The sequence below is a fragment of the Gambusia affinis genome, linkage group LG06 (genome assembly GCF_019740435.1).
Source record: "Gambusia affinis linkage group LG06, SWU_Gaff_1.0, whole genome shotgun sequence".
Lineage (NCBI taxonomy): Eukaryota > Metazoa > Chordata > Actinopteri > Cyprinodontiformes > Poeciliidae > Gambusia > Gambusia affinis.
In genome coordinates, this window is record NC_057873.1 from 19,664,486 (window position 1) to 19,690,258 (window position 25,773).

Here is a 25,773-nt window from a genome sequence, read left to right on the forward strand (position 1 = left end):
TTCAAGTAATGTTGCACAGTCTAAATGTGATTAAAGTGGTTTAAATTCTGGACTTTGTAGCTTATTCATTGAAAATTTCAGTATTGGGTTGGACTACTGGCCTTTATTTTGGGGTATGGGTGACTCATTCCTGTCTGTTGTAAAGTCAAAGTATACAATTTTAACATCTGACAAAGGTTTCTCATACTGACGGATGACCTTAATAGAAAATCCTTTCTGGAAAAAAAAAAAATCTTTAAAGTATTTCTGATACTAATTATTTTCCGTTCTCTCTCAAAATTAGACACTAATCGTATTTCATATGAAATATCAGCAGCGCCCAATGAGTAAAGTTACTAACGTGAAAATCTAAAGGATTAAATAAAGACGTGAGAAAGAAATGCGACGTCTGGGACGTGTCGATGACGTCAACGCGCAGCAGCGTGACGTTGGAAGGCGTTCAGGAAAGAGAAACGTTTGAACAACGTGAGTAGTTTGCTCTTCTGTTGCGTTAAATATTTCAGCGCCAGAGTTAAAATACTGCTAACAACGGGATTAAGCCGCTGTTCATCCAAATAGGAACAGAAACCGGATGTTTGGTTAGTCATAGAGTTAGCTTTCAAAGTTAGCTTCTGTGTGAGTTTGTGTTTACTGCAGTTAGTTTTTGGGCTGAAAGATCTGAAAATATAATATCAATACTGACTTTTCCAGTCAGGAGAAGAACAGCAGTTTTCCTCTGAATAGCGATGCTTCCTGATTGTAGTTTTAAAATAAATGTCAAATATTTATGGGGGTAACATCTGCTTGGCTTTGTTTATGTGTTATTATTAGACACTAGGATTATCCCCATGGCTCTCAATAAGTCTATGCATCCTCGGAACCGATACAAGGACAAACCTCCGGACTTCGCCTACCTGGCCTCCAAATACCCGGACTTCCAGCAGCATGTTCACACCAGCCTCACAGGAAGACCCGTGTAAGTTGTTTTTTCCCCCCCTCTACGTTTTGTTTTAAATAGTCACTACCCAGTCATAAATATTGCTTAAAGTGTCACTGACCTTTTGTAATGGATATGCAAACCAAATGCTGAAAAAACCCAACCCAGGATTCAAACTCCACTGTGCAGCACAACCCCATTTGTCAGTGAGTCTTCATTTAGTTGAATGGGTTGCAATTATGTAGGACACAATATTTGTTTTATTTAATGTAGGATTATTAAATTTCATGAATTCGTTTTACGTTTCTGCCAAACTGGATCAGATGCCAAACTCTGCAGCAAAATGCTGAGAAACATGATAATTTTTTTTATTTTTTTTTATGTGTGATTGTAGGGATTATGCTGCTGCTATAGAAGAGAAACTCCAGTGTCGCTACATTTATCATTTTTCCGTCTTTTTTGATGCATATACTGATATGAGTTAGTACATGCATCACCGCTCATTGTCATGCTTTGGTTTCCAGCTTTCCAATTTGTTTTGGTTACCTTTGCAGATATATAGACTCAGAAAAAAACTGAGAAGAAGAGAGGAGTTTCAAATTAACGGAGGACGATAATAGGTGCTGTGTTATTCTGGTAAAGGAGTACCAATATATAAGTTGACAATCGTTTAATGATGCTTTGATTGGAACTTGGAAGTAAAAATAAAACAACATTCACAGCTCCTTCTTGTTAACTGAGCTCTCATGATGAATTAGCTTGATGTTAGCCTGATGTTTATATCCAGAGGTACAAACCAAAGTTCAGTTCAATCACCCAGAGATCAGAATTAGGTAAATTTTCTTTAATAGGCTTGGATCAGAAACCAGCTGCTTAGATGTTGAACTAAGACAGATTTTATACCCCTCTGTCCACGAATGCCTGAAAATTAAACCTAAGATTTCAGCCTATAAATTTGTCAGCCAACAAAATTTATGCAGTTTAAAAAAAAATTTATGTATATTTTTGAGCTTAATAAAGATCAGACGTTAGGGATACTTCGATGCTTAATTGTGGATAATAATTTTATTGTAAAGTGTCTTTTTGGTGCTGAAGAGCGCTACACATCTTTCATTTCATTTTATAATGACATAATGCCTTAATTTTCTGATGGATTCAGCCTACTGCCTCTGCAGGCTACTTCCATCTGTGTCTTATATGTTGGTGTCTTTTATAAAACTGGAATCAGATCAAATCAGAGACTGCAGATCAGCTTTTTAGAAACCACAAAGCAGTATTGGTTTCAAACCAATAGACTTGTTTAATCTACTTTAATCACACTCTGGTTCATTTGCCAAGAAAGTCTGGTTTGTTTGGGAAGGTGTTTGTGTGTTTGTTTGTTGTTTTTTTTGGTCTGCGTCAAACTCTGTTGCGGACCAAAGAAACTAATTCTGGTCCGCCTAAAAATGTTGGTCTCCTGTTGAAGTGAACTCTGGCGCAGTTTGAATGCATATGTGAATGCCAATTGGACCAGAAGCTGCTCCAAAAGCAGGAAGTGGACTACAGCGCAGGGCATTCTGGGTAAATGCAACTGAAACAAAGGCAAGTCCTATTAGAGCTAAAATCTGACGCCAATCCATTTTGGATAAGTTTTGTGAAGAAGGAAGTTGCGCTCATGTCCTCTTCTGAGGCTTTTGTGTCATTTCCTTCAGTGGACTATAGTACAGTGCCACTACAGGTGAGGGGGTGAACAGGTTTCTTAAAAGGTTTAGTATTAAAGGGAACCACACCAGCAGAAAACAATCAAACTGCTCCAACCAGACAATCGGGTATAAAAACACCCTCAGTGAGGACCAGTAAATTATGCCATAAGCAAAGCATTACACCCAGACGGCAGAAACATTTAGCTTGAATTATTTGACTTTGTTTACAATAATGACTCCGTGAAGGCTTGGAACTTGTACTGTTTTCCTCATTATACAGATGAATATGGACGTATGGGTTTGGGAAACCTCTGGGTGTGTGGAAACACATTAGTGTGGGCTGTGAAGTGGCCAGGCAGCCGTCTTGCAGTGGATGGAGTGTGCGTGTGTGGGCATGCAGCAAACCATCGTCCCCCTGTGCTGGTCTGACAAGTGCTAATTAACATTTGATGGAGTTCCTGTGTCTGCGTTTTCCTTACAGACAGAAGATGAACAAAGAGCTGGCAGGTTTTTATCCGTCAGTGTGAAAACTGAATTTAGACAATTAAAGAACTTGCTTTGAGTTTAGAGCAGAGACACAAAGGATCAGTCTGAGACTTGTGCTTCACTTCTGGTAGATGGATTAAATCCTGCAGATATTGCATTTTATATTGCAACAGAAGAGGATTTGGGTTTGATCTGAGCCACGTTTTCTTTGATGAAAATCCTGCTTTCTTTTATTTGGTCCCAACATTTTGTACCTGAAATGTCACTCAGTTCTCTCTAAACAGATCAGAAAACCTGAAAACATCCCAGAGCCCTTTCAGCTTTTCCAGCTGACACCTGCGTTCAGGTTAGCCGTCTGCGGTAATGTCCTTCCTCTTCCTCCTCTCCCTCTTCAGTCTGCCGGCTCGTCAGTAGACGGGAGGATTAGCGTGGTTTTGTATCCTCCAACCAACTCATCTACTGGGTTTTCAAAGTATTTAAGCAAAAAATTGGGGGATGAGAGTAATCTCAGGGAGACACTCGCTCCATCCTCAGAGGAGGCACGTCTCCCCTCATTCAGAGGCCGCCGGTGGAGAGCGCTGATAGCACCCCAGACCAGAGGCAGCTGCAGGAATGCGCTGGATTTGATTTGAATGGAAGTGGGGAGAAGATAACAACCCCTCTCCTCACCAAAAATCAGCCTGAACGTTGGTTTGTTTTCAGTGTGTTGGGGTGTGGAGCGAGGCGGACAGAAGGCGTAGGATTTGGACGGAGTAGCAGTCATTAAAGATGCATTAGCCTGGTTGACACTTAATTTAAAAATGTTAAATTTTCACTCCACTTCTGTTCAGAGATGTATTAATAGTCAGGTTCTTAGAAGAGAAAATGGAGATATAATGAGGAACCTTGATGGGTTTAAATTGATCGTTACCCGGCAGTGATACACAGCCGAGCTGCTAATATGCGGGGGCTTTTAAGCCGTCTGATGTGAGCGAGGTGAGGGAAACTCTGCAGGTTGACGGGTTTTTAATTCACTTATTTAATTTAAATCCACTATGAGGACGTCAGTGTCTCTTTTTTTTTAAGCTGTTGTGGCTGTGCAAGCTTCTTGTCAAATATCTGTGGTTATTTTAATACGAGAATTTGTTGGAATATTGGAAATCATTGTCATGAATTTCTTTAATTCTTCCAGAAAAGCAGACAGCGAGCCAGTGACGTGTGTGGGCGTGTTTTTGTGACAATAAACCACGGAGAGAGCATTCTGGAAAGATCTGCTGCTTTTTGTTCATCAGCTGACATCTCCCCCACCCACATTTGAAGTGCCAATGATTCATTTATTGTATTATTATTATTGTATTCATTTCTCGGCGGGTCCTGCATTTGCAGTAAGCTAGGAAACAAAACCTTAGCTGCAGTGCAGAATTTTAAGTGGACAATATGTAGATAACAGAGCTTTTGATTTATAAAGAAATAATATAAAATAATACAGGTGAGCTGCTTTTCTTTGTGTGATTCTTCACAGTGCTCATCACTGATAGGTAAAGAAAAGGGTTGGAAGCATAATTATTTGCATTAAAAATATTTTTAATTTTACCTAATTTTATTAGGCCATTGTTTAAAAATGAGCTTTAATTACATTTTTGTTAAATACAGCAGCTTAACTTTGAATCTATCATTAATTATAGTAAATCTGATTGACCCGTTCTTGTTGATAATTGTTATGTAAGGATTTAGTTTACAGAGTTACAAAGCGAAGACGACTTCATTTCTAAATGTATCTTTTTAATTAGGATAAAATTACTGGGTTGAAAGCTGAATCAAGGAGGTAGGTCTCAAAAGCAGACTTTTAAAAATGTTGACAATCAGACATTTTACATGGTATCAGTCAGGAGAAGAGTACAAAAAAAATCCAGATTTTTATATGCATCAACTCCCTGTTCACATCTTGCTTGTTGTTCTGCTGCTGCAGCCCAGCTGCTTCAAGGTTTGATGTGTTGCACTAATCATTTGAAATCCTCCCTCTTCCACTTTCTGCATTATGTTTTCTTCTCCACATCTATAGATGCCTAAATGCTTGGAGCTGCCATGTTATTGGCTGATTTGCATCAGCACTCAGTTGAAGAGCTGTACCTAACAAAGTGGCCCGTGACAGTGGATTTATCACACGAGGAGTCAGACTGGTGATGTTGGATGCAGAGTTGTGATTGTTCCCCTACAAATCTTCGTCTTTGGTTAAAGACGGTGGTCTTTTGTTAAAAAAACAAAAAAAAAAAAACAGTTTACATGTGCAGTTTTAAGCTGCTGTTTAATATTTGTTGCTTACTAAATATAAAATGACCTTTCCAAACAGCTTATCTTTACATGCAGGTGATTGTGATAGGTTTGTAAAACAGCTGAGAGGAGAAAAGATGCTGCCTAATCAGCACAACGTGCTTCCCTGAGCTCCTACTGGGTTCAGATGAAGGTTATCTCTGTGAGCCGGGTCTATACATCTGACTATTTGTGCTTTAATGCTGATCATTAAAGCGTTCAGTTGTCTCACCGGTCTGTTGTCTAAAGCGACTTCCCCACCTCTGAGAACACAGACTCTTTATTTCTCCACAGACTCGGCCGACAGTGAAGCTCCCTCTCCGTTTCAACACTTTCTTCCCCCGCTCTTGTTCAGAATCCCACTCCGGCACCAAGTTTTTCGTCTCGTGTTTGTCCCTCTTTGATTCCCGTCGGCTTCGTCCGTGGCGTAGGCACGCAACGGCGAGCCCCAGCGCCGGCGTGACGCGGGCGGGCGCGCTCACGCTCTCCCCCTGCCATCAGCCATTGCTCCAGCGTGGCCGGATTTGCGTGCGCCGCTCATCAGCTCCAGTAGGTGTGGTTGCCATGGAGACGGACGGCCCCGCATCACAGGCTCGCACACGGAAAAGGTCTAAAAATAGAGCGGCGGCCTGAGCAGCCTCCGCTTGTCTGAATATTGATCTCCATCTAGTGATGCCTCTGAGGAGAAACGAGGGCTGAAAATGTGAGAGGTGGAGAGGAGGTGACGAGAGAGGCTGGCTCTCATTTCGTTACGCTGATGTTCTGCAGCTCGCTCATTAGCCTGGTTCCTCTCCATAACCCAAACCCGACCCAGTTTCTTCCTCGGCTCATCTTTTTACAATCTTGCTGTGGACCCTTGGAGGTCAGCAGCTGTTGAGCCGACCTGTTAGCTTAACGAATGTTTATCAGATGAGGGAAGCTGGAGCTCAGACTTTAAGTGAGAAAAGTTCTGCCTGTTTCTCTCTTCATTTGGAAAAATTGAAAGAGATGTGTTCTTCTGCTTAAAAGCTGCCGTATGCTTTTATACAACATAGTTTTTTATATATATGTATATTTGTTAAAGCTGTTGAGTAATCTGATAAAAATCTAGCTCCTCTTGCTTCTCCCTGCTGTCTGCAGAAATACACCACTCCTGGTCAGAAACGACCAATCAGAGCCAGGAGGAGCGCTGTTAATCATGCTTGTGTACATGCCGTTCCATTGCTTTGTCCTGCGGTAACATCTACTTTCCCACGGTGCAGCCAGCTGTGAATGCTTGGACTAGTTAGCAGAGCCACCGATGATGATGGTGGATAAACGGTAAGCAGCATAATTCTAACAGCTTGGTGCTCTTTCACCCCGAGCAAAACAAACAAAGCATCAGCCTGAGTTCGAATGCTGTACATGTGAATAAAATTACTTGCATGATCAATCTATGTTCAGTGAGAGGTGTACTGATCACAATTTTGTGTCAGACTTCCATTGTGTCTTTTTCCTTTTCTTGTGACCCTTTGACGGATATTGTTGTTCGATAATTCAGATTTGAAGAAGTATAATAGATAAATAGTATTCAAATTATATTCTGCAATGAGAGGTCAATAACTCATTTATCAGAAATGCAAAAACCGCTCTTTGTTAGAGAATATAGATCCGTATCTTAACTCTGGCTTCTGAGCTCAGCACACACCGCATCATATTGAGAGCTCAAAAGGCTCGGTCCTTCCTCAGACGAAAGACAAAATGTTAAAACTTTTGAAGCTGTCTTTAGCAGCTCATTTTAGCAATTGACATTAAAAACTGTGAACAGCCGACCTTCGTTTTCAAATGATATCCAGCATCTTCTGTGATGTTTACAAGATCAAAATAATAAAACGGAGCAGCTTTGCTTTACTTTATCAGCCTTCCTGTTATCTGTCCAAAGCCTTGACTCAAAAATCAGGTAAGCATGTTTTGCCATGAAAATATTATTCTGTACAAGTTCTTTCTCAGTATTATAATAATTTAAATGTGTTCAAAATTCATAAGAGTTGTTGCTGTTACAGATTGGAGTAGAAGTACTAGTAATGGTATTACTAACAAATGCCCATTAGGAAGTGTTGCAGCAGAGAAATCTGTGGTTTGACCAATCACATAATTTGACCAGCATCTCAACTGCTATAATTAGTTTGTTTTGTTTTTTTTGAATAGCTTTCAACATATTTTGTTTATTTTAACACCTCAGTGATGATGAAAGTAGCTCATTTTGAGTCTGCTTCCTGCAGTACTAACTTCCACCCTGAAGAGTGTGTTTGTTACCATGAACTGGTTGCGCTTGCAAAAATATGACATATCTTGTCAGGTAACAACCACAAAATCTAATGAATTTTATTGAGACATTGTTTGAATGGAAACTGATGCACCGTTTTAATTTCTCTTCTGTTTAGAAAAAAAAAGCTTTAAAAACAGTTTGAGTCCAATAACCAGATGATTTCTCAATGCATCTTTAGGGATTTCTTTTGACTGCATAGGAGAAAATATCTTACGTTTATTAACTTCTGACTGCACATTATGACTTTCACTTTACTAAATTGTTATTCATCATATTCATGAATCTATTTCTTTCTGTCTGATTAAATTGTAACACTGTCAGTTTGATAAAAGATCAAATATTTGCTGCCTTGATATCTTAAAATATTGAACTGCTGCTGAATCTGATAAAGGTCCCGTCCATTTTATAAAGTTGTTTTTGTTTGTTTTTTCCCCTGTCTGAATAAAAATGGAAATTGTTTAAATTGTTCTCATCATGAAGACAAGAAAAACAAGAGATGAACTTCCTATGGTTTCTATGTTAGAATTAAAATATTTCATCTGTTTCTATCTGATTTTCGTAACGGAGGGGGGGGAGCATCTAGAACCAAAATCCAAGATAAATTGTGTCACATTTGCTTCTTTTTCAGCCGCAAATGTTTTATCATCCTGCTGGTTTGCTTTCACACCACCCATGTGCGCAGTGCGACGCTCCCAATCACCAGGATGTAATTAATTGCATCTGCCAAGGTGTAAAAGGACCAGGCGAAGCTTTAATTACAGCTACCTCGCCCACACCTTCTGGTGCGACAGCTGAAATAGTTAAACACGTGGAGGAGGGAAGACGAGTCAGGCAGGGAGGGCTGGGAATAAGAAAGTGTGGAGCTTTGTGTTGTTTTGGGTGTGTAAAAATCTTTGTAATCACCGGGGGGGGATTTAATTTGATGGGCTGCTCGTCCCCACGTCGTCCCTCGTGTGTGTGTTTGTGTGAAATGTGAAGTGATGAGGCTCGGTGCAGAGAGCTGCAGCAGGTTAATGAAGTGGCGATTTAAGAGCAGTTTGGTGAATTACTGTCTAGTGACCTCAGAGGTTAATCCAACAGGACACAAACAGAGAGATAAATGAAATCAGGCCAAATTTAAAGTTTATTTTCATGGCTTTGGTCATAAACTAATCATAATAGCAGTAAAGTGGCTTTGCTGAATACTGCAAAGTGTGGAAACTATGCAGCAAATATACTTATTATAGTTATTGTTTAAAAAGTTGCTAAATATAAAATTTTAGTGCTATCCTCTGTGGTCACAATACAAGAAACTTGTAGAAATAAAGTAATTATTATTTTAACCAGTCTCATTTCTGATTTTTGACTCAGCAAATTCGGTTACATTTAGGAGCTGATTTCAGAATTGAACAAATAGAAGGGACCGCATTAATAATAATTAGTGTTGTCAATTGAATTTAAAAAATAAATCAGATTAATCACCGTGCTCGACTTCGAAATGTTTTAAGAAAATCTTTCACCGTTTCAAACCAAACATCTCAGTTTCCTAGGTTTTTATATTCAGGATGGTTTAAAATGTTTTACACAATGTTGCTTTGTTTCAAATTGTAATTTAGAAATGTTGACTATAAATTGGTTGTGCTGGAAGAATAATTTATTATTGCAATTCGTACAAGACTGTGCTGCTGTGAATTGGGTAACCCTCCGCAGGAGAGGGGCGATTAGGTCATGTGATAAATCTGCATTATGTAATATTAATGTGTTAAAACTTTGATTAACTGCATGTGTTAACAGCTCTACCAATAATCTGCTTTTGTCATGTGTGCGATTGAACCTTTTCAGAAACTTTCACTTTAATCTGGTTTTCTTGCAGTGTGAATTTCAAAGAGCCGGAGGCGGTGCGCGCGCTCACCTGCACTCTGTTAAAGGAAGACTTTGGTTTGACCATCGAGATCCCTCTGGAGCGCCTCATCCCCACCGTCCCCCTGCGCCTCAACTACATCCACTGGGTGGAGGACCTCATCGACGGCCAGAAGCAGCCTCGCCGGGGCATCGACATCGGTAAACTCTGCGCTGGATTTCTTACTGACTGCTCACACGCCATCATGCATGGGTGCTGATAGGCTGTTAATAAGCTGTTTCCTTCAAATTTCTACACAAAGAAAATTAAATACAGTTACCACAGTATTTAATAAATGGCAAGAATATCTCCGTTTTATCAATAGTTGAATTCTTCAGGTTAATTTAATATATTTTAATTTTATGACATGCAGCTGCTAAGATGAAGGTTTCTGCACTGGGAGCCAAACATAAACTGAAGTTTTATCCTGTTTTTGTGGGACTGCACCATAAACCTCCTGCGATCTTAACAGATGGGGTCATTTGAGCTACACAAGTGTTTTACTCTGTCCTCTGGGACTGACCTCACGTTTGGTTTTACTAGTTTATTTCTTTTTAGTTCCGGGAATTGACAGTCTGATGGGACAAACTTTCTGCTTCCCTGCTGTCTGACTGTGACATCTGCCACGGTCGTCCAGAGCGTTGCACTAAGACTGTGGGAGAGTTAACCAAATCAGATTTGGTTTTCTTTGTGTCCTTAAACTATGGTGTGCCCCAGCATGTTGTAAAAACATTAACACCCCTTCGATTTACCAACTTTCAGTCACATTACATTCACAAACATCATACTGAAATATTTATAAATATTTGTTTAGAGACATTTTTAGGTCTTGTTACAGATTTTTAATTGGGTTTAGGTCTGGAGTTTGGCTTGGCCATTATAAGATTTAACTGTACTGTGGTCTAACCCATTCTGCTATTTCGCTGACTAGATGTTTAAGGTCATTGGTTGCTTTAACAAATCTTTTTTTTTGCCTTTTTCTAAGCCGTTCATGCTCCCATTTCTGTTTTTTTTCACGTTTTCTATTAGAGAGGATTACAAAGTGTCATTTAGAGCCCCCAGCACAAGACCTTAGTCACTCCCAGTTCTCCCAGTGCTAACTCAAATCCCTGTCCAGATGCCTCAGCTCGTGTCCAATCTGTCAGTCTGAGAGACAAAAACAACTCTGAGCTGTCCCTGCAGAGGCGTGGGTGTGTCCTCTGTGAGGCTCCAGGTCGCTGATTGGTGACCCTGTAGCTGTTAGTAAGCAGAATGAAGCCGTCTTCTCTTTGATGGATCACCACCGGTTGTCCCGTTAGCAAAGGATGCCGTCTCTCTCCGACTGTGACCTGAATAATGCATCTTGTTACGTTAAAATAATGCGATTATCACCGCTGGAACTGACATTTATTGGCTCCAGATGTTTAGAGTGTTTAGTAGCGCATCACATCTTGTCTTTTGTTAGCTTTAAAATAGCAGCGCACATTTCCATGTCATTCCCTGATGGCCACAATCAATCTTCATAGTGATGCATACATCATTTTCAGACGTCAGAGATGTGTTTCCTGTTTCCTCAGGCACCGGAGCGTCCTGCATTTATCCCTTACTGGGAGCCACGATGAACGGCTGGTTCTTCCTCGCCACAGAGGTGGACGACATCTGCTTCGACTACGCAAAGAAGAATGTGGAGCAGAACAAGCTGTCAGACCTGGTGAAAGGTGAGTGCAGGCTCAGAGACGATGCAGGTCGTATGATGCTGTGGGCTTTGATGTATCGTGAGTGGTAGTAAAATAAAACGGTGTCACGTCGGTTTCAGTTATGTTGCTTTACTTTACTAATTTGTTTTTTCTCTAACAGTTGTAAAAGTCCCGCAGAAGACTTTACTGATGGACGCCTTAAAAGAAGAGACAGAAATTGTTTATGACTTTTGCATGTGCAACCCACCTTTTTTCGCCAACCAGCTAGAAGCAAAGGTATGTGCATCTCAGTATGTTATAATGTAATCTAAGATTTTTATTCATGTTAGTTATTAATCTTTCCATGTTCAATATGGAGTAGAAAGAAGAAAAACATATCCTCTCCATTTGTGTTTTATTATGTCTGCTTGGAAATTTAGCAAACCTTCTGCTTTTTTGGCAAACATTCACTCATTTTGAATTGTGGCTGGTGTGAAAAGCTCACCACAGTGTTTTTGTTATCTTTGTGTTTTAGTTCTGGCTCAGCCTCCCTGACTCAGTCAGTTCGGCTCCTGCATGAAATGCTGTTTGTTTACGTGAAGTTAATAAGCCCCTAATAGGATTTCCTGCTAATCTCTGTCTGTCTTGTTGCTCTCCCTGCAGGGGGTGAACTCCAGAAACTCACGAAGACCTCCTCCCAGTTCGGTGAACACGGGCGGAGTGACTGAGATCATGGCGGAGGGCGGCGAGCTGGAGTTCGTCAAGAGGATCATTCATGACAGCCTGCAGCTGAAGAAGCGGCTGCGGTGAGGACAAAAAGTCCTTTTTTTTTTTGTTTGTTGTTGTTGCATAAGTGGATGTTTGGTGCAGAAATGTCTACACATCAGAGCTACACATGGCAGCGACCTGATGGATGTTGAAGTGTGCTTTGAAGAGGCTCAGAGAGTTAGACAGGGGTGTGAAACTCATTTTCATTTTGGGACACATCAAGATCATGAATATGCCAGAATGTATTGATAAAACCCATTAATAAATCGCTGTCTCTGCATTCAATGCGTACTTCTTAAAACTAAATAGTATTGAACATCTTTCAACATTGAATTGTTTTTCTGATTTTTACAATCAAAATCACAGATTTTGTGGTGCTAACTCAGAAATATTTGCCAGGAATTTTGCACTATTTACACACACGTATGACAGTAAATGGGACTTTTTGTTACACGTCACACCGACCACACACTACAACTTGACATCAAGTAAGGCTGAGGCAGCAGCGTAGTAGAAGTAAGAAACCCTGCCACTTGCAGGTGGGAGTTGGCATCACTTAAACCCAATGCTTTTGACAGTCTTTGTGTAAAAATTACAATAAACCCACAATTATACATTAGCGGGAAAAACGAAAGGATCTCTTGATTTTTGCATGAATTTCTGCAATTCTTGAATCGCAAAAAAATGGAGAGCCTGATTGATGTAATGTGGCGTTTGTTTCACATAAGCAGCTAAGGCGGGCCAGATTTGGCCTCCGAGCCTCGAGTTTGACACGTGAAACGGGCAGATGGATCGCTGATGTAGTTGTCACCCTCAGTTACTGTATTGATTTAGGCACACACACACACACACACACACAGTCCCTGCGCTGTATCTGGGAGCCACAGGGGAGCCACTGTGTTTGGGTGGCGGCCGTCACGTCCCCCTCTCGGGCCTGTCACCCAAGCAGCCAAGTGAGACCCCAGCAGAGTGGAGCTATTAGACCTGATTAGACAGGCCACACCTGCTCTGGCTGCTACACACCATACTTTCTGTGTGTGTGTGCGTGTGCGTACGTGTGTGTGTGTGTTCATGATGCTTCAGTGGAGTGGGGCTGATGTTAACACCTGCCTGCTCTTATGTGGCTCCATGTTGCAAAATCATGAATACAGGAGAGGCAGTCGGAGCGAATCCAGATTTGTTTAGCAGCTCTGAGGTCCTAGACGAACCAAGCGGAGCCGGCTGTCACTCCCAACTGCATGCTGGGATACCACAGCTACCAGGTGTCCATGGAAACGGTGCCAGCCTTTAGAAATGGTCCAGTGAGACACCCTGCCACCCCAGTTTGCTCCTGCTTCCCCACTAATGGCTAATTACTGTCAGACAGAAGCTCCATGCTGCAGCTAGAGCTGAAGTGATGCTCCTGATTCATCTCTCTATTGATATGAAAATGATTTCTGAGTTCACCCTCTGCTTTCTCTTTTCAAAGAGGGGAAACCAAAAGTGTAAATTGGTGCAGCTGCACTCTTTCATGACTGAAGGAGCTGCTGGTGGTGGAAGGCTTTCAGGGGATTTCCTTCCCCGCTGTGATTAGAAGTGGGGAACATCTGTTATTATTACAGCTGATCAATATTTCATTACGTCAGCGAAAGGTTTGACAGGAGGCCCTCCTTGCATCATCACTCCCCAACATACGTGTTTGTGTCATCTGTCCACACACAAACGGTTCATTTTAACAGAAAATTGTGAAATTAAGTCTTAAAAAGACACACAGAAAACTGGTGTTCACTAGAAATCCAGCTTAAAATGTCAATTTTGGAATTATGTCTGCAAAATGTAATATTCCAGGATAACTTTTCTTCACATGGACTAAGAAAATACAAACAGTCCCAAACACTGAGCCTTCAGGTGTCTTCTAGAAATTTGAGGATCAAGATTAGTTTATCAATGAGTCCAAACATAACGTCCAAATCAAATGTATTTTTAAAATTCTCAGCAAGAGATAGATTTTGCGAGAATTGCATCGTTATGTGTTGGACATATATAGCACACAATTAGTGGAAAAAGCTCTGAAATGATTTATCATGAAAAAGTGGATTTTAGCATGCCTGTGTATGTTTATGAGATCCTCTATGGAAGGCTCCAACATCTGCAGATGAGCTCTAATGCTGCCTGCGTCCATCACAGAAGACGAGATTTAAACTCCTCTTCAGCCCGGAGGATGCAGCTTCACCAGCCAAGGTTCCAGACCGGCGCTCCCTAATGTCTTCATCTTTCCTCCGTGTGCTCCAGTTGGACTCTGCTGCACATTGATCAACACCAGACTCGCGTCTTTATTGCGCAGCAGTAATTATCGATCAGGCCTCCGCCTCGGGAACACTTCAAAACCGTTTCTCTGTGCGCTGCAGGACCATGAGCGCCCGGATGTTTTTCTGCTTCTCATGTTTTCACTTTGCCTTTGTTTTGCTCCCTGAAGCCTGCGCCTGGTTGTTTTGATCTCTGCTTTGTAGTTCAGGTCTGGACAGTGGGCTGCTAACACACATGCTCATACGGGTGCACACAAACAGCTGGTTGATGTTGATTTTTCTTTCTGCAGGTGGTACAGTTGCATGTTGGGGAAGAAATGCAGCCTGGCTCCTTTGAAAGAGGAGCTGAGGAAGCAAGGGGTGAGTATCCGCTGAGGAGCAGCACCAAACTCTAGCCTCTGATCTCAGTTTGCTCATGCAGAAACAGCAGCTTCAGATCCCAATTAAATCTCAGTGGATGTTAGGAGGTTCATCAGCCATTTCTAATAAGCCACTAAAGCATAAATGAGCCCGCATGAAAGAAAAAGGAAGACACCCAGCCTCCTCCGAAACCTCCTGCAGAGGTCTGAGACCAAGTGATGGAGAACATCCAGGGAGGAGACCGGTGCTTCGCTGTAAAGCATCTTTCAGTAAAAACCTCTCTAGTTAATATACCAAAGCTTTTATCACCAAACACACACCTTGTTGTGTGTTTTTGCTTTGAAGTTAGAAAATTAGTCATACAACCCTCTACGTGTATTCATAATTACGGGCACAGCTGATAAATTTGTGTAAGAATAAAATATTTCTTGTATCAACACACTCACCTTTCCCATGATTACTCGCGCTGATAAATGCTGCTTTAAAACAAATATAGATTTGTTTTAAATCTGTGATTTGGATTTTTTTGAACAGTAGTTGAAAAATATTTATGCTCCGGGTCTTCGGCTGGATGGCGAGCATTTAGAGAATATAGTGAAGAAAAGGGTTAGCAAATATGTTTTTTTTGGGGTCGCCATGTCTCCTTTTGTTTAAGGCATGCTAGGAAAACACTTTATACTTACTCAGGTTTTATCTGTCTGACTCAGTGTGTGTAATATTGTAATTATGAAGCCTGATGCTTGCACGCATCGTTTGTGTTTCAGGACAGCATATTTACCCAGCTGGACTCAAATAGATAGAAAATGAAGCAGAACTTAGTGACTGTGTTCGCCTTGTGCTCTCATCCCATGATGATGGAAAAGAGAGAGAAGATTGAGCATAACGCTGGTTATCCTCTTAATGTCTGGAATCGTTTCCTTCAGCACTTTATTGTGTTGGCCATCTCTGACTCTCTCTCTTCTCTGCTCAGGTGCCCAAAGTGACCCACACAGAGTTCTGCCAGGGACGGACCATGCGCTGGGCGCTGGCCTGGAGTTTCTATGACGATGTGACGGTCCCAGTAAGTTCCTGTTACTTTTCTATTTGCTTTACTTTTACCGCACTATCGTCTCCAAGAAAAGGAGACAGGAAAAAGATTGAAGGTTTATTTCTTTTAATTTGTAAGAGTAAAATTAAAAGAAATAAAAATCCAATTAACACATTTTTACTATTTACCTTGGGTTTTTTTTTATAATCTATTGACTCGATCGAACAGGGACATTTCATTGCTTTTTGGGCCTCAAGATGCTTTTACGTCTGAGATTTAAACCCAAGGGTCTTGAACTGGGTTTGGTTCAGAAACCAAACAAGGCATTTCGTGAAATAAAGAAATAACAAAGTACAAACTGAGATTTTACTGATTTAAAAAAAAATTATAATTATTTATGAAATAATAATTATCATGGATTGTAACTGATCAAGATTTTGCCAGATGCCATAAAGTGTGAAACGGTGTCCAAAAACAGAAGATAATACCTAATTAGGGGAATATTTTGTGCTCAAATGTTTATAATCCTCTAAAAACTGATGGAATAATTTTGAAATATGAGTCTGGATGTTTTTTAATGGTAAATCTGTAAGAACCCTGACACTAGCTGGCAGACAATGCAGGGATTATTTGACAGGCATCATCTCCTTCTTTTTAGTTAAGCTTTTGCTGATAAATTGTACTGTAATTTTTTTATTTATTTCTGCTGTTTATCAAAAGAAATGAATAGATTTTTAGTGACTTTTTTTATAGTGGACTGATTTAGTTGGTATTTTTCTTGGATTAAACAAAAAAATAGTGATTTGGCCCTCATTTAACAAAGAGCCTGAAGATCCCATTTATATTTGTTTCTTTGCAATTATCTGATATTTGTCGCCACACCATGACTTCACCTTTATAATTCAGGATCCCTTGATTGATTTATGGAGGAGTTTCAAACGACTTTACAAAAACACGTTCCTCTGACCGCGAGATAAGCAGCAGCCGACAACACACTGAAACCTTCGACTGATCCTTCAGGAATCCAAGAGATCCACTGATTAAGACGAGGTTAAAAGACGGCAGAAAACTCTGCCTCGTTTGGGAGGAAATTAGAAAACACAATAGATGAACTGCTGCTTTTGTTTAATGGTGTACGTAAAGAACAGGACAGTGAGGAAGAATGTGATGGTTACTTCAAGGGATCTCACACAGCTCTCTGAGCCTGTAGCAGAATAAATAAGAGGAGAGCTCTGGGTCAGGCCTGTCAGCTTCATCACAAGAAAACTTTTAATCCTACCCTTAAAAGCAGAGAGCTGCCTCCTGAGCCCAAACTATAGACTAAGTTGGTTTTACAACAAAGCTGCCTAGTAACTTAAAGCCCTGACTCCCATTTCATGCTTTCAAACTCTTTTCTCTATAAATAATGCTGCAGTCTGAGAATTATAATTTTAAATTGATAAATTATGCACACCTTTGTACAGGTAATCCTGGAAGACATTATGAATGCATGGACGCATGTTTCTGAATCTCCCTGCAGCGGGATGTTTATGTTCAGGGGCCAAACGATGGATCAGTTGAACGACAAAATGACATCCAGGATTCATGCTGTTGCAACCAAACTGGGCTAAAGGAAGAGTTGGGAGGAGTGAGCCAGATTCAAAGTTGTACTTATATCTATTAAGTGTATTTCAGAACTTGTTGTGTGACCTGCTGCTAATTGCCATCAAGCTTCTTGCCTGTAGATGTGTAATCCATCGGCCATCGGGGCGAGTTAATAAAATTAGGCCTGTAAATTACCGACTCTGATCAGGGCCTGTTTTCTGATTCCTCTGTTCTTACCGATGCTCCATCCTCAGCCCTCGCTCTCTCTTCAATCTGGATCCTGTCCTCCTCGCCAAGCCCTGATCCATTATGTGCACTTAACTCCTGTCCTCTGGGGAGATGTTTATGGGATTTCTTGCATGCAGTAGCCAGGCAACAGTTGCCAGGGCAGTGCTCTGCGCTCACTGACTTGTCTGGACCCGGAGAAAGTTGGAAATGATTGTGACAGAAAGAGGGGATGAAAAACGAAGCCGCAGCTCTGTTACCCTGCCTAACCCTGAATTAAACATGGTTAAACAGAATAGATTGTGACACTTTGCTGCAGCTCTCTCTGTTTTGGCCTTTCTGGCACAAAAGCAGCAGAGCAGAATGATTGGCCTACTTCTTCTGCTCTGCGCTCAGCATCATTCACGCTCGGGAGCGGCCTGCCATCGGTTTCACGCAGACCCTCTCAAAGCATGTGTGTGTGTTTACCGGTAGTGGTCGCACGGCAGAGTTTATCCATGTGTGGTTCTTTGCTCGGTTCCCCATGTTTCTGTGGTGGGCATGAAAATGTTCATTCATGACTGCAACGTTCGACGTGTGACAGAGGTTCAGCTGTGACCTACTTACCTTGAAGCTGCTTGATATCATCACCACCAGGACTAAAGTCCTGAAAATATCTGGAGTTACAAAGTTAGCTTGAACATGGAAGCATCAACATGTAGGGTCATCTCCATCAGTTTAGATGTAGTTGAAAAGTTAATTCGCTTAGTTAATTAAACTGACATTAAAGTAACGTAAACCTTTCCGATCCTACGATTACCAAATTTATTCCCATTTGCAAAAACGCCAGAATACTAAGATAATTTTTTTAGGGTATATTTTTTATTACTTTCTTCAAACCTATATTGCATACTTACAATTACAGTGCAATTAGGCAATTTTGGAAAATATAAATGGGTTTTCTCATGGTTCTGTGAGCTTCTAAGAGGATCATTCGTAACGTTTGTTTGAAATAAAGCCGAACCTGTGGATGCATATTTAAAGGCAACACCTAGATCAGTTTTCTTCTTTATGTGAGAACATTGGAAACAAAAAGAAACTAGCCACAATATTAGGAAGACAGTGTAGACATTTACAAGTCTGGTTCATGCTTGGGTACATTTTCCAGATATCTGATGGCGCCTCATTCATCTAAAACAATATAAACCCAATGGAAATGTCCAGCTCTTCCTCTGTTCTGTTCAGGAGGGAGGGGGGACTTTCAATCACACACAGGGACAAATAATTTAATATTTAGGTAGCAGCCTCATGTTGTGTGAGGAGACTAACAAAAAATTCTTCTGAATGGTGAATGATTTGAAGAACACTGCTGTATTAACAGAGTAACTTAAGGCTACTAAAGTCAGTGTTTTGGATCGGCCATCTTGGTCTCAATCCCATAGAAAACTTGTGGGCTGAGATGAAAAGCTGCGGACAAAGTTTTACCAAACCTTTTAAAGAGAAGCTTTAACATATAATCCATCCATCCATCCATTTTCTGTTCACCTTTGTCCCTAGTGGGGTCAGGAGGGTTGCTGGCCGCGAGAGGCAGGTCGCCAGTCTGTCGCAGGGCAACACAGAGACATTCAGGACACACAACCATTCACACACACACTCACACCTATGGATAATTTAGAGAGATCAATTAACCTGACAGTCATGTTTTTGGACTCTGGGAGGAAGCCGGAGAACCCGGAGAGAACCCACAATGCACAGGGAGAACATGCAAACTCTGTGCAGAAAGACCCCCTGTTGGGAATCGAACCCAGGACCTTCTTGCTGCAAGGCAAAAGCTCTACCAACTGCGCCACTGTGCAGCCCATAATCCAAAACATTTAAAAGTTAATTATACCAAACGCTGAGTTAACGAATCTAAATCTCTAAATTTGAGTGACATTTAGTAAACATAATCAATGAAAACCCAACATGTAGTTCTCAGACAGAATGTCACATTCTTGCATTAAGTACTTTTGCACAAATTATTGCACCTATCCAAGGCTGCCTGGAGGAGAACAGTGTAAATAAATCCCAGGTTGATTCGTTAGCAGCATTCGTTTGCGTTGTTGGGCCTCATCTTCCTTTTTACAATCCTCCATAGATTCTTTGTGTTTGGTGGCTTTTGAAGCACTAACTCTAATCACAGTCCAAGCTCTGTGAATCTTCTCAAACTCTTAAAGGAGCTTTCTTCAACTCCAACCTCCAGTTGTCCTTTACACATTTTCCTTCCACTAAACTTTCCATAAATGTATATTTTCTTGTGACGTACCCACATTGTAGGTCATAACATCACTACTACAAAACTTTTCTGAATTATTTTATTTATTTGCATTTGAAACTTTGAATATTTTGCAAAGCAGGGGAATTTGATGTTTAGGTTTTCATTTGGTAGGAGCAATAATCATCACGATTACCGGACGGTGATGTGACTGCATTTATAGGAGAGGTGGACAGAATAGAAGAAGAGAAAATATGCTGAGCTTCATTCCAGCCCTGAGGCTCTGTGTTGCTCATGCAGGCCTCTGGTCAGAGGACAGAAAGGTGCAGAGTTCACACAAAGGTTTGGGTCAAATATGATTTACAATGTTTGCCTGAAGGTGGATGGTGCTGCTGCATTTTGTGTCTCCAGTGGGACTATGTTTGGTATCCTGTACATAAATAGAGCCAGAGAGCTGAGATGGGGGTGACTAGCTGCAGAATATGTCGGAAAAGAACCACCTAGTACATACTTTTTAGGTTTTAAAAGTGGCATTTTTTAACCAATAAAAAATGTCATATTTTGTGAGTGAGTTCGATGCGGCATGCAGTGAGGTCAGGGTTGTTAAGTGCGATGAATAATGGAGTGGAAAAGAAATCATAAAAGGGACACAGAGCACGTGTGTGAGTGTTGAGTGTGCATGTTTCATTTTAAAATCTGTTTGTTTGCATTAGTTAAAGAATCTGTGTCAAGAATGTGGTCTACAGGTTCAGCCTGATGAATTTTATTGATTTCCTTCCTCTGTGCAATGAGGTGCAAATCTTTAGAAAGCTTGAAAGGAAGAGAGGGAGACGTCTGAAACAAACAACCCATTTTATCAAAGAAGTCCAACCATCAAAACTATGAATGCCTTTAAAAGGGTATACATATGTGTTTTATATATATATTTGTTTTACATAAACCAAAACACATCCATTTCCAAATGTTTATTAATACAAATAAAAAAATATTTTGCAGACTGCTGTTCTAAATGAGAGAGGCGATAATTAGCAGCAGCATAAAAAGTAAAGCAGCATGTGGGATTCGTCTCCGGATCAGTGCAGCAGTGTGAAGGTCGCGGTCCGCTCCGACACTCGGCTGTTTCTAGGTCAGTCGGCCATGCTGTCGGCTCCGTCTCCGCTGCCGCAGACCCCCGCTGCCCTCCGCCGCCTCCACCTCTCTGGACCCGGCCGCAGTGACTCATGGGTGCAGCATTCGTGTCGCTGCTGCGCGTCTCTGCCGAGTTATGCCTCGATAATGACCTCCACCGCCCATCACAGCCCGACGATAGAGAAGATTAGACAAAAGACGCTGTTTGATGCACTGCAGGTTCAGGTGGAAGCTCGCGCCGCTGCAGCGCCCTCTTGTGGCGCAAGCGATGAATGTGCTCACATTGATAGGGACGTAGGAATTAGTTGATTAGTTTTTCATTAATATAACAGCTTGTTTTTTAATTTTAAAAATTCGTCTTTTAAAAATTGTGGAAACATGCAGGATCTAAATGAAGTATTTTACCAGATGCCCTGTCAGATAAAAATTCAAATTCAACTTATTTATAAAGCACATTTAGAGACAGCAATTTTACCCAAGTGCTCTACTTACTAATAAAAATAAATAAAATAAAAGGTATATATATTAAACTTCTATTCTATTAAAGTGTGTCTTAAAGAATACATGTAATTTCAGATTGCTAACTTAGTCAGAAAGGTGTAGCCCATCATTTGAGCACACACTGCCCTCTGCTGGCAGCTTGAACTCTACTTTCACAATTATCCTTTTTTCCCCTACATACTATTATGAATTCAGATGGAAATAATAGATATTACAGCAGTGGTCTTTTTATATTTCTAATATCCAATTTAGAGAAATTTAGAGAGTATTTTGCATTACCAAGGTGATCTAACTGAACCCCTTCGTAACAGCAAAATCATTCCTCTCCCTGCTGTATTTTAGTCTAAACTGTACAGATAAGCAACATTTCACCTGTCCAGATTTTCTTTCAGTGCACATTACTGTTGGATGATCTGCTTTGTTTTGTTGTCCTCCAGTCTCCTCCCAGTAAGAAGCGCAAACTGGAGAAGGCTCAGAAGCCGCTGTCATTCACACTACCAGAGGCAGGTGTGAAGGAGCTCCAGGCCAAGGCCTCAGCTGCAGGCTGCTGCAGGAGCAGCTGTAGTTCTGTGGACAGCATCACTGCTCTGCTGGAGAAAACCCTCACGGAGCTTCGGGTAAGCTTCACAACTATGTTCCCACTGCCAAGTCTATCATTAATGATTTAATGATTTTCTGAAGCTGGTCTTTGCCGATTCATTCACACAATTCACTATATGCACTTTATATAAAAGAATTAGATATCCACATATACGCAATTAGATACAAACTTAAAGATTTGTACTAGAACTCTCTGAACACACTGTGTTTACTTTAATATTTCAGGATTTATAGGATGTAGATGTTATAAATCTTGTATGATTCAACTGGAAAAGTTAAATAAAAATGTAAATCTCCTTTACCCTCCATATTTCTGGATTAAGTGGTAAAGTTACAAGACAGAATCTTTTTTTCTGCCAGAGAATTTATGATTGAGTTACAACAATATTTAGTTTCCCTTGTATTTAAATCTTATGTTACCCAAGACAAAAATGGCATAAACAATGCCAAATTATTTAGGCAATTAGCATTGCAGAGACAATGCACATTAATTAACATTGCTGTAAATATACCTGAATTAGCCCATTGGCTGTTTTTCAGTTGGATAGTGTAATTAACTGTTGTATTAATACAACCAACTACCGACCATCTTGACTTATCCAATTGTAGCTTTAGCATTCTTCAACTTGCAAAATGTCTGCAAGAAATAGAAGTGGCGGATTTGCGAAATTAGTTGTCTGAAAGTCTAAGACTTTGTTGGGCGGGTCTGCATTAAATTATATGACATAGTATTTCAGAAAATGTAATTAGGAATAGAGAACATTGAAGAGATTAGAAGATAAAACCCAAACAGAATAAAAAGATATCTATGCATCACCGGGAGAGACAAAACTACACTTTTCTGCACTCATAGAGACTGCAAGTGCACAACAAAATGTATTTAAAGGGGCAGTATTCTGTAAAATCAACTTTTGTTTTAGCTTATACATCTAAAAGAATCATGGGAAGAAGAGTTAGGGGAACTATTTACTGATACAGCCTGGCAGGCCGCAATCTCAAGAATCCATTCTTCTTCAATTTGCATTAGACATAGCCTGCTACAATTTAAGGTTCTGCACAGATTGCACTTGTCCCCTAATAAATTAGCTAGAATGTATCCTGGTGTAGATTCATCTTGTGTTAGGTGTGGACACAACCCTGCTGATCTCAGTCATATGTTCTGGTTTTGCCCTAGGCTCCTCCCCTTTTGGGAGTCAGTTTTTAGGACGATTACACTTATATGCAAGAGGAATATTGATCACAGTGCTCTAACTGCCTTATTTGGGGTTGTCCCTCCGACTACACCAATAACAACGCAGCAGGCCAATGCTATAGCATTTGTTACACTGCTTGCAAGACGCCTAATATTATTCAATTGGAAGAGAGCTGCTCCTCCATCTCATAAGCAGTGGATGGAAGATGTTATGCTCCATCTGAAGCTTGAACATCTGAAACATACAATACATGACTCAATCCAACAATACAATATCACCTGGCAGCCATTTCTTTTGCATTTTGAGACAGACTTCTGAGCATGTAGCCCTCCCCTCCTCCTTTCCCTTCCCCCCCCCTCTCCTTCCCCTTCTCCCCCCCCCACTAAATATGTGATGTTAGCACCTGTTGTCATTTTGATTTTGTTTGTTTTATTGTTGTTCTTACATGTATAAAACAATAAAAAGATTTGAATAATAACTTTTGTTTTAGCTTTACATCATGTTTTTATGTTATTCCCTCATCATAAACATACTTGGAGTGTTGCCTTGTTTCTTTCATGCCTGTTTGAGAAATTCATTAATCTCCATGGCAACCATTAAACTGTGCAAAACACCTTGGACTGAGCACCACCTTCAAGACAATGTTCCTCCTCTGAGCTGCAGTTACCAAGCTTCTCCTCACAGAGCCGGCCTCTCTCAAAACTGCCTCTCTCAGCTCCTTCAGACTAGCCAGCAGCAATTAGCAAACACATGGTGGAAATGCGCATCAGCTGAGCGCATTATACAAGCTACTTCTCAGTGCAACACTGATAAAACTCGTTGTTAAAATGTTAATAGAGGAACCATGGTGTGATGCCTTTTCCTGATGACTTCGGAAAGAGAAGGAAGTTTTAAAGAGACAGAAATTCAATTTCAAGACGTTAAATTACTTAGATTTCTTTTAAGTCATTTGACATATACAGCATCTCTATAACAAGTGAAGGCAAGGTTTTCTGTTTGTAGCATTTAAATTTTTTTTTGCTGTGCATTAATTAATTCTGGATTGGTTCCATCATTCTGAACTGGTCGGAGTCTTGTTTGTCGTTCTACAGGTGCTGCATAAGCGGGTCCCCTGCAGACAACACGAGCAGAGCCTTTTCCTGACTGCTGTGGAGAACACCTGGATCCACGGCCGACAGAAGAGGCGTGAACAGACACGACAGCTGCGAGAGCTTCCCAGGGCGCCTCCCTGCGCTGGGACCAGTATACAAACCAGTACGGTCACAGCTGCTCCCGTTTCCACTGAAAACCAAGGAAATGACAAGAGCCAGGATGCCGACCTCAAAGGCAAATCCGTTTCTTCAAAAGAGTCGAGCACAGAAACTGAGACTTCGGCTGAAGGACGAGAAGAAAAAGAGACGCTGGCAAATGCAGGAGGTGAGGATGTGGACATGGGTTCCTCCGTCTGCGCAGAACCAAGACAGGAAGCGGACGTGAAAACTCCTGCTGCAGAGAGCGCTGGTGACACCGGACGGCCCCAAACTCCTGGAGGAGTCGAACACTTTCTGTTCAAGAGCCTTCTGAATGTGATTCCAGAGGGAAACGACGTAGGGGTTGAGATGCACTGGGTCGAGGGTCAGAACAAAGATCTGATGAATCAGCTGCGTACATACCTCAGGAACACACTTTTAAAATCAGTGGGGAAGGTCTGAAGTTCAGGGAGACAGTGGTATGTTCAGACTCTGAAGTACGGTATTTAGAAATTATTTCTATCGTTTTATAAAATAGAAAACTCCTTCAAGTTTATTAACGTCATTTTATATTCTCATTTCTTCCTAGATTATCTTTTAAGATCACTTTTAGTTTTGAAAGAGAAAACATGTCCAAACTTTTTAAATAAATGTTTCATCATGAAAATCTTTGCTTCATGTTTTCTATTTCGCAGTACACTTCAGTAACCACCAGAGGGTGTAAGAGTTCCCTGCCTTGCTCTGATGTAGCAGCAGTAATTCTTGTTTAATGTACTACCAGAGTTTGTAATGACTGCCTTGGACAATCTGTTTAACTTTTGCCTGTTTTTCTGCAGGAAGTTTGTAGAGTCTCTCAGTATTTCCTATGTTTGGAGAGCCATCAGTGTTGAAGCTCTCTATTATTACCTTGTAGTTACTGTCATACATCCGTATTAGAGTCCAGTCAATAACAGGAAAACAGATTTAAACCTCTAGAGCCTTGCACACGTAGATACACAATCCCTGCAGATAAAAAAAAACAAAAAACCGTTCCTGATCGTACAACATGTGCCTTGGTCATGGCCGGACTTTGACTCCACTGCTCTGTGTGTGTGTGTGTGTGTGGGGAGCAAGTCATGTGCTATCCAGTGAAACTAAAACAAGTTTGTTTGCTTTGTTCTTTTTGTCATTGGCCTGTAGTTTAGAGAGTTAATGTTAACAGCTCAAATTGTTTATATGTTATTTATGAAGGACACTTGCTTTATTGGTAACAGGAGAAGTCTAAGTGTTGCTGTGTTGTTGGGATCAAATAAGACTAATAATAATAACCCATTCATTCATCGTTCATTCATTCACCACTTGTAGGTGTTAGGTCGCAGGAGAGCTCATTTCCTGCAGTCAAACAGTGAGAGGTGGGATCGCTAAAATGATTTTTGGGATAAAGAAAACTAATGTGAAGTAATCATA

The 25,773-nt window shown here is 40.8% G+C and overlaps 1 protein-coding gene across 2 annotated transcripts; it reads left to right on the forward strand.

The window, feature by feature from the left end:
• Window positions 1-376: 376 nt before the first annotated feature.
• mettl16 (methyltransferase 16, N6-methyladenosin) lies at window positions 377-24,994 on the forward strand. Of its 2 annotated transcripts, none has more exons than XM_044120528.1 (10): window positions 377-465; window positions 811-955; window positions 9,513-9,700; window positions 11,096-11,236; window positions 11,376-11,491; window positions 11,858-12,000; window positions 14,538-14,607; window positions 15,578-15,667; window positions 21,743-21,922; window positions 24,190-24,994. In XM_044120528.1, exons 1-10 carry the CDS (start codon window positions 402-404, stop codon window positions 24,787-24,789), a joined length of 1,737 nt encoding a protein of 578 aa, XP_043976463.1. In that variant the 5' UTR covers window positions 377-401; the 3' UTR covers window positions 24,790-24,994. The 2 variants fall into 2 exon arrangements, with proteins under 2 accessions (XP_043976463.1, XP_043976464.1); XM_044120529.1 differs by having other exon boundaries at window positions 458-578.
• The last annotated feature ends 779 nt before the right edge of the window (window positions 24,995-25,773 follow it).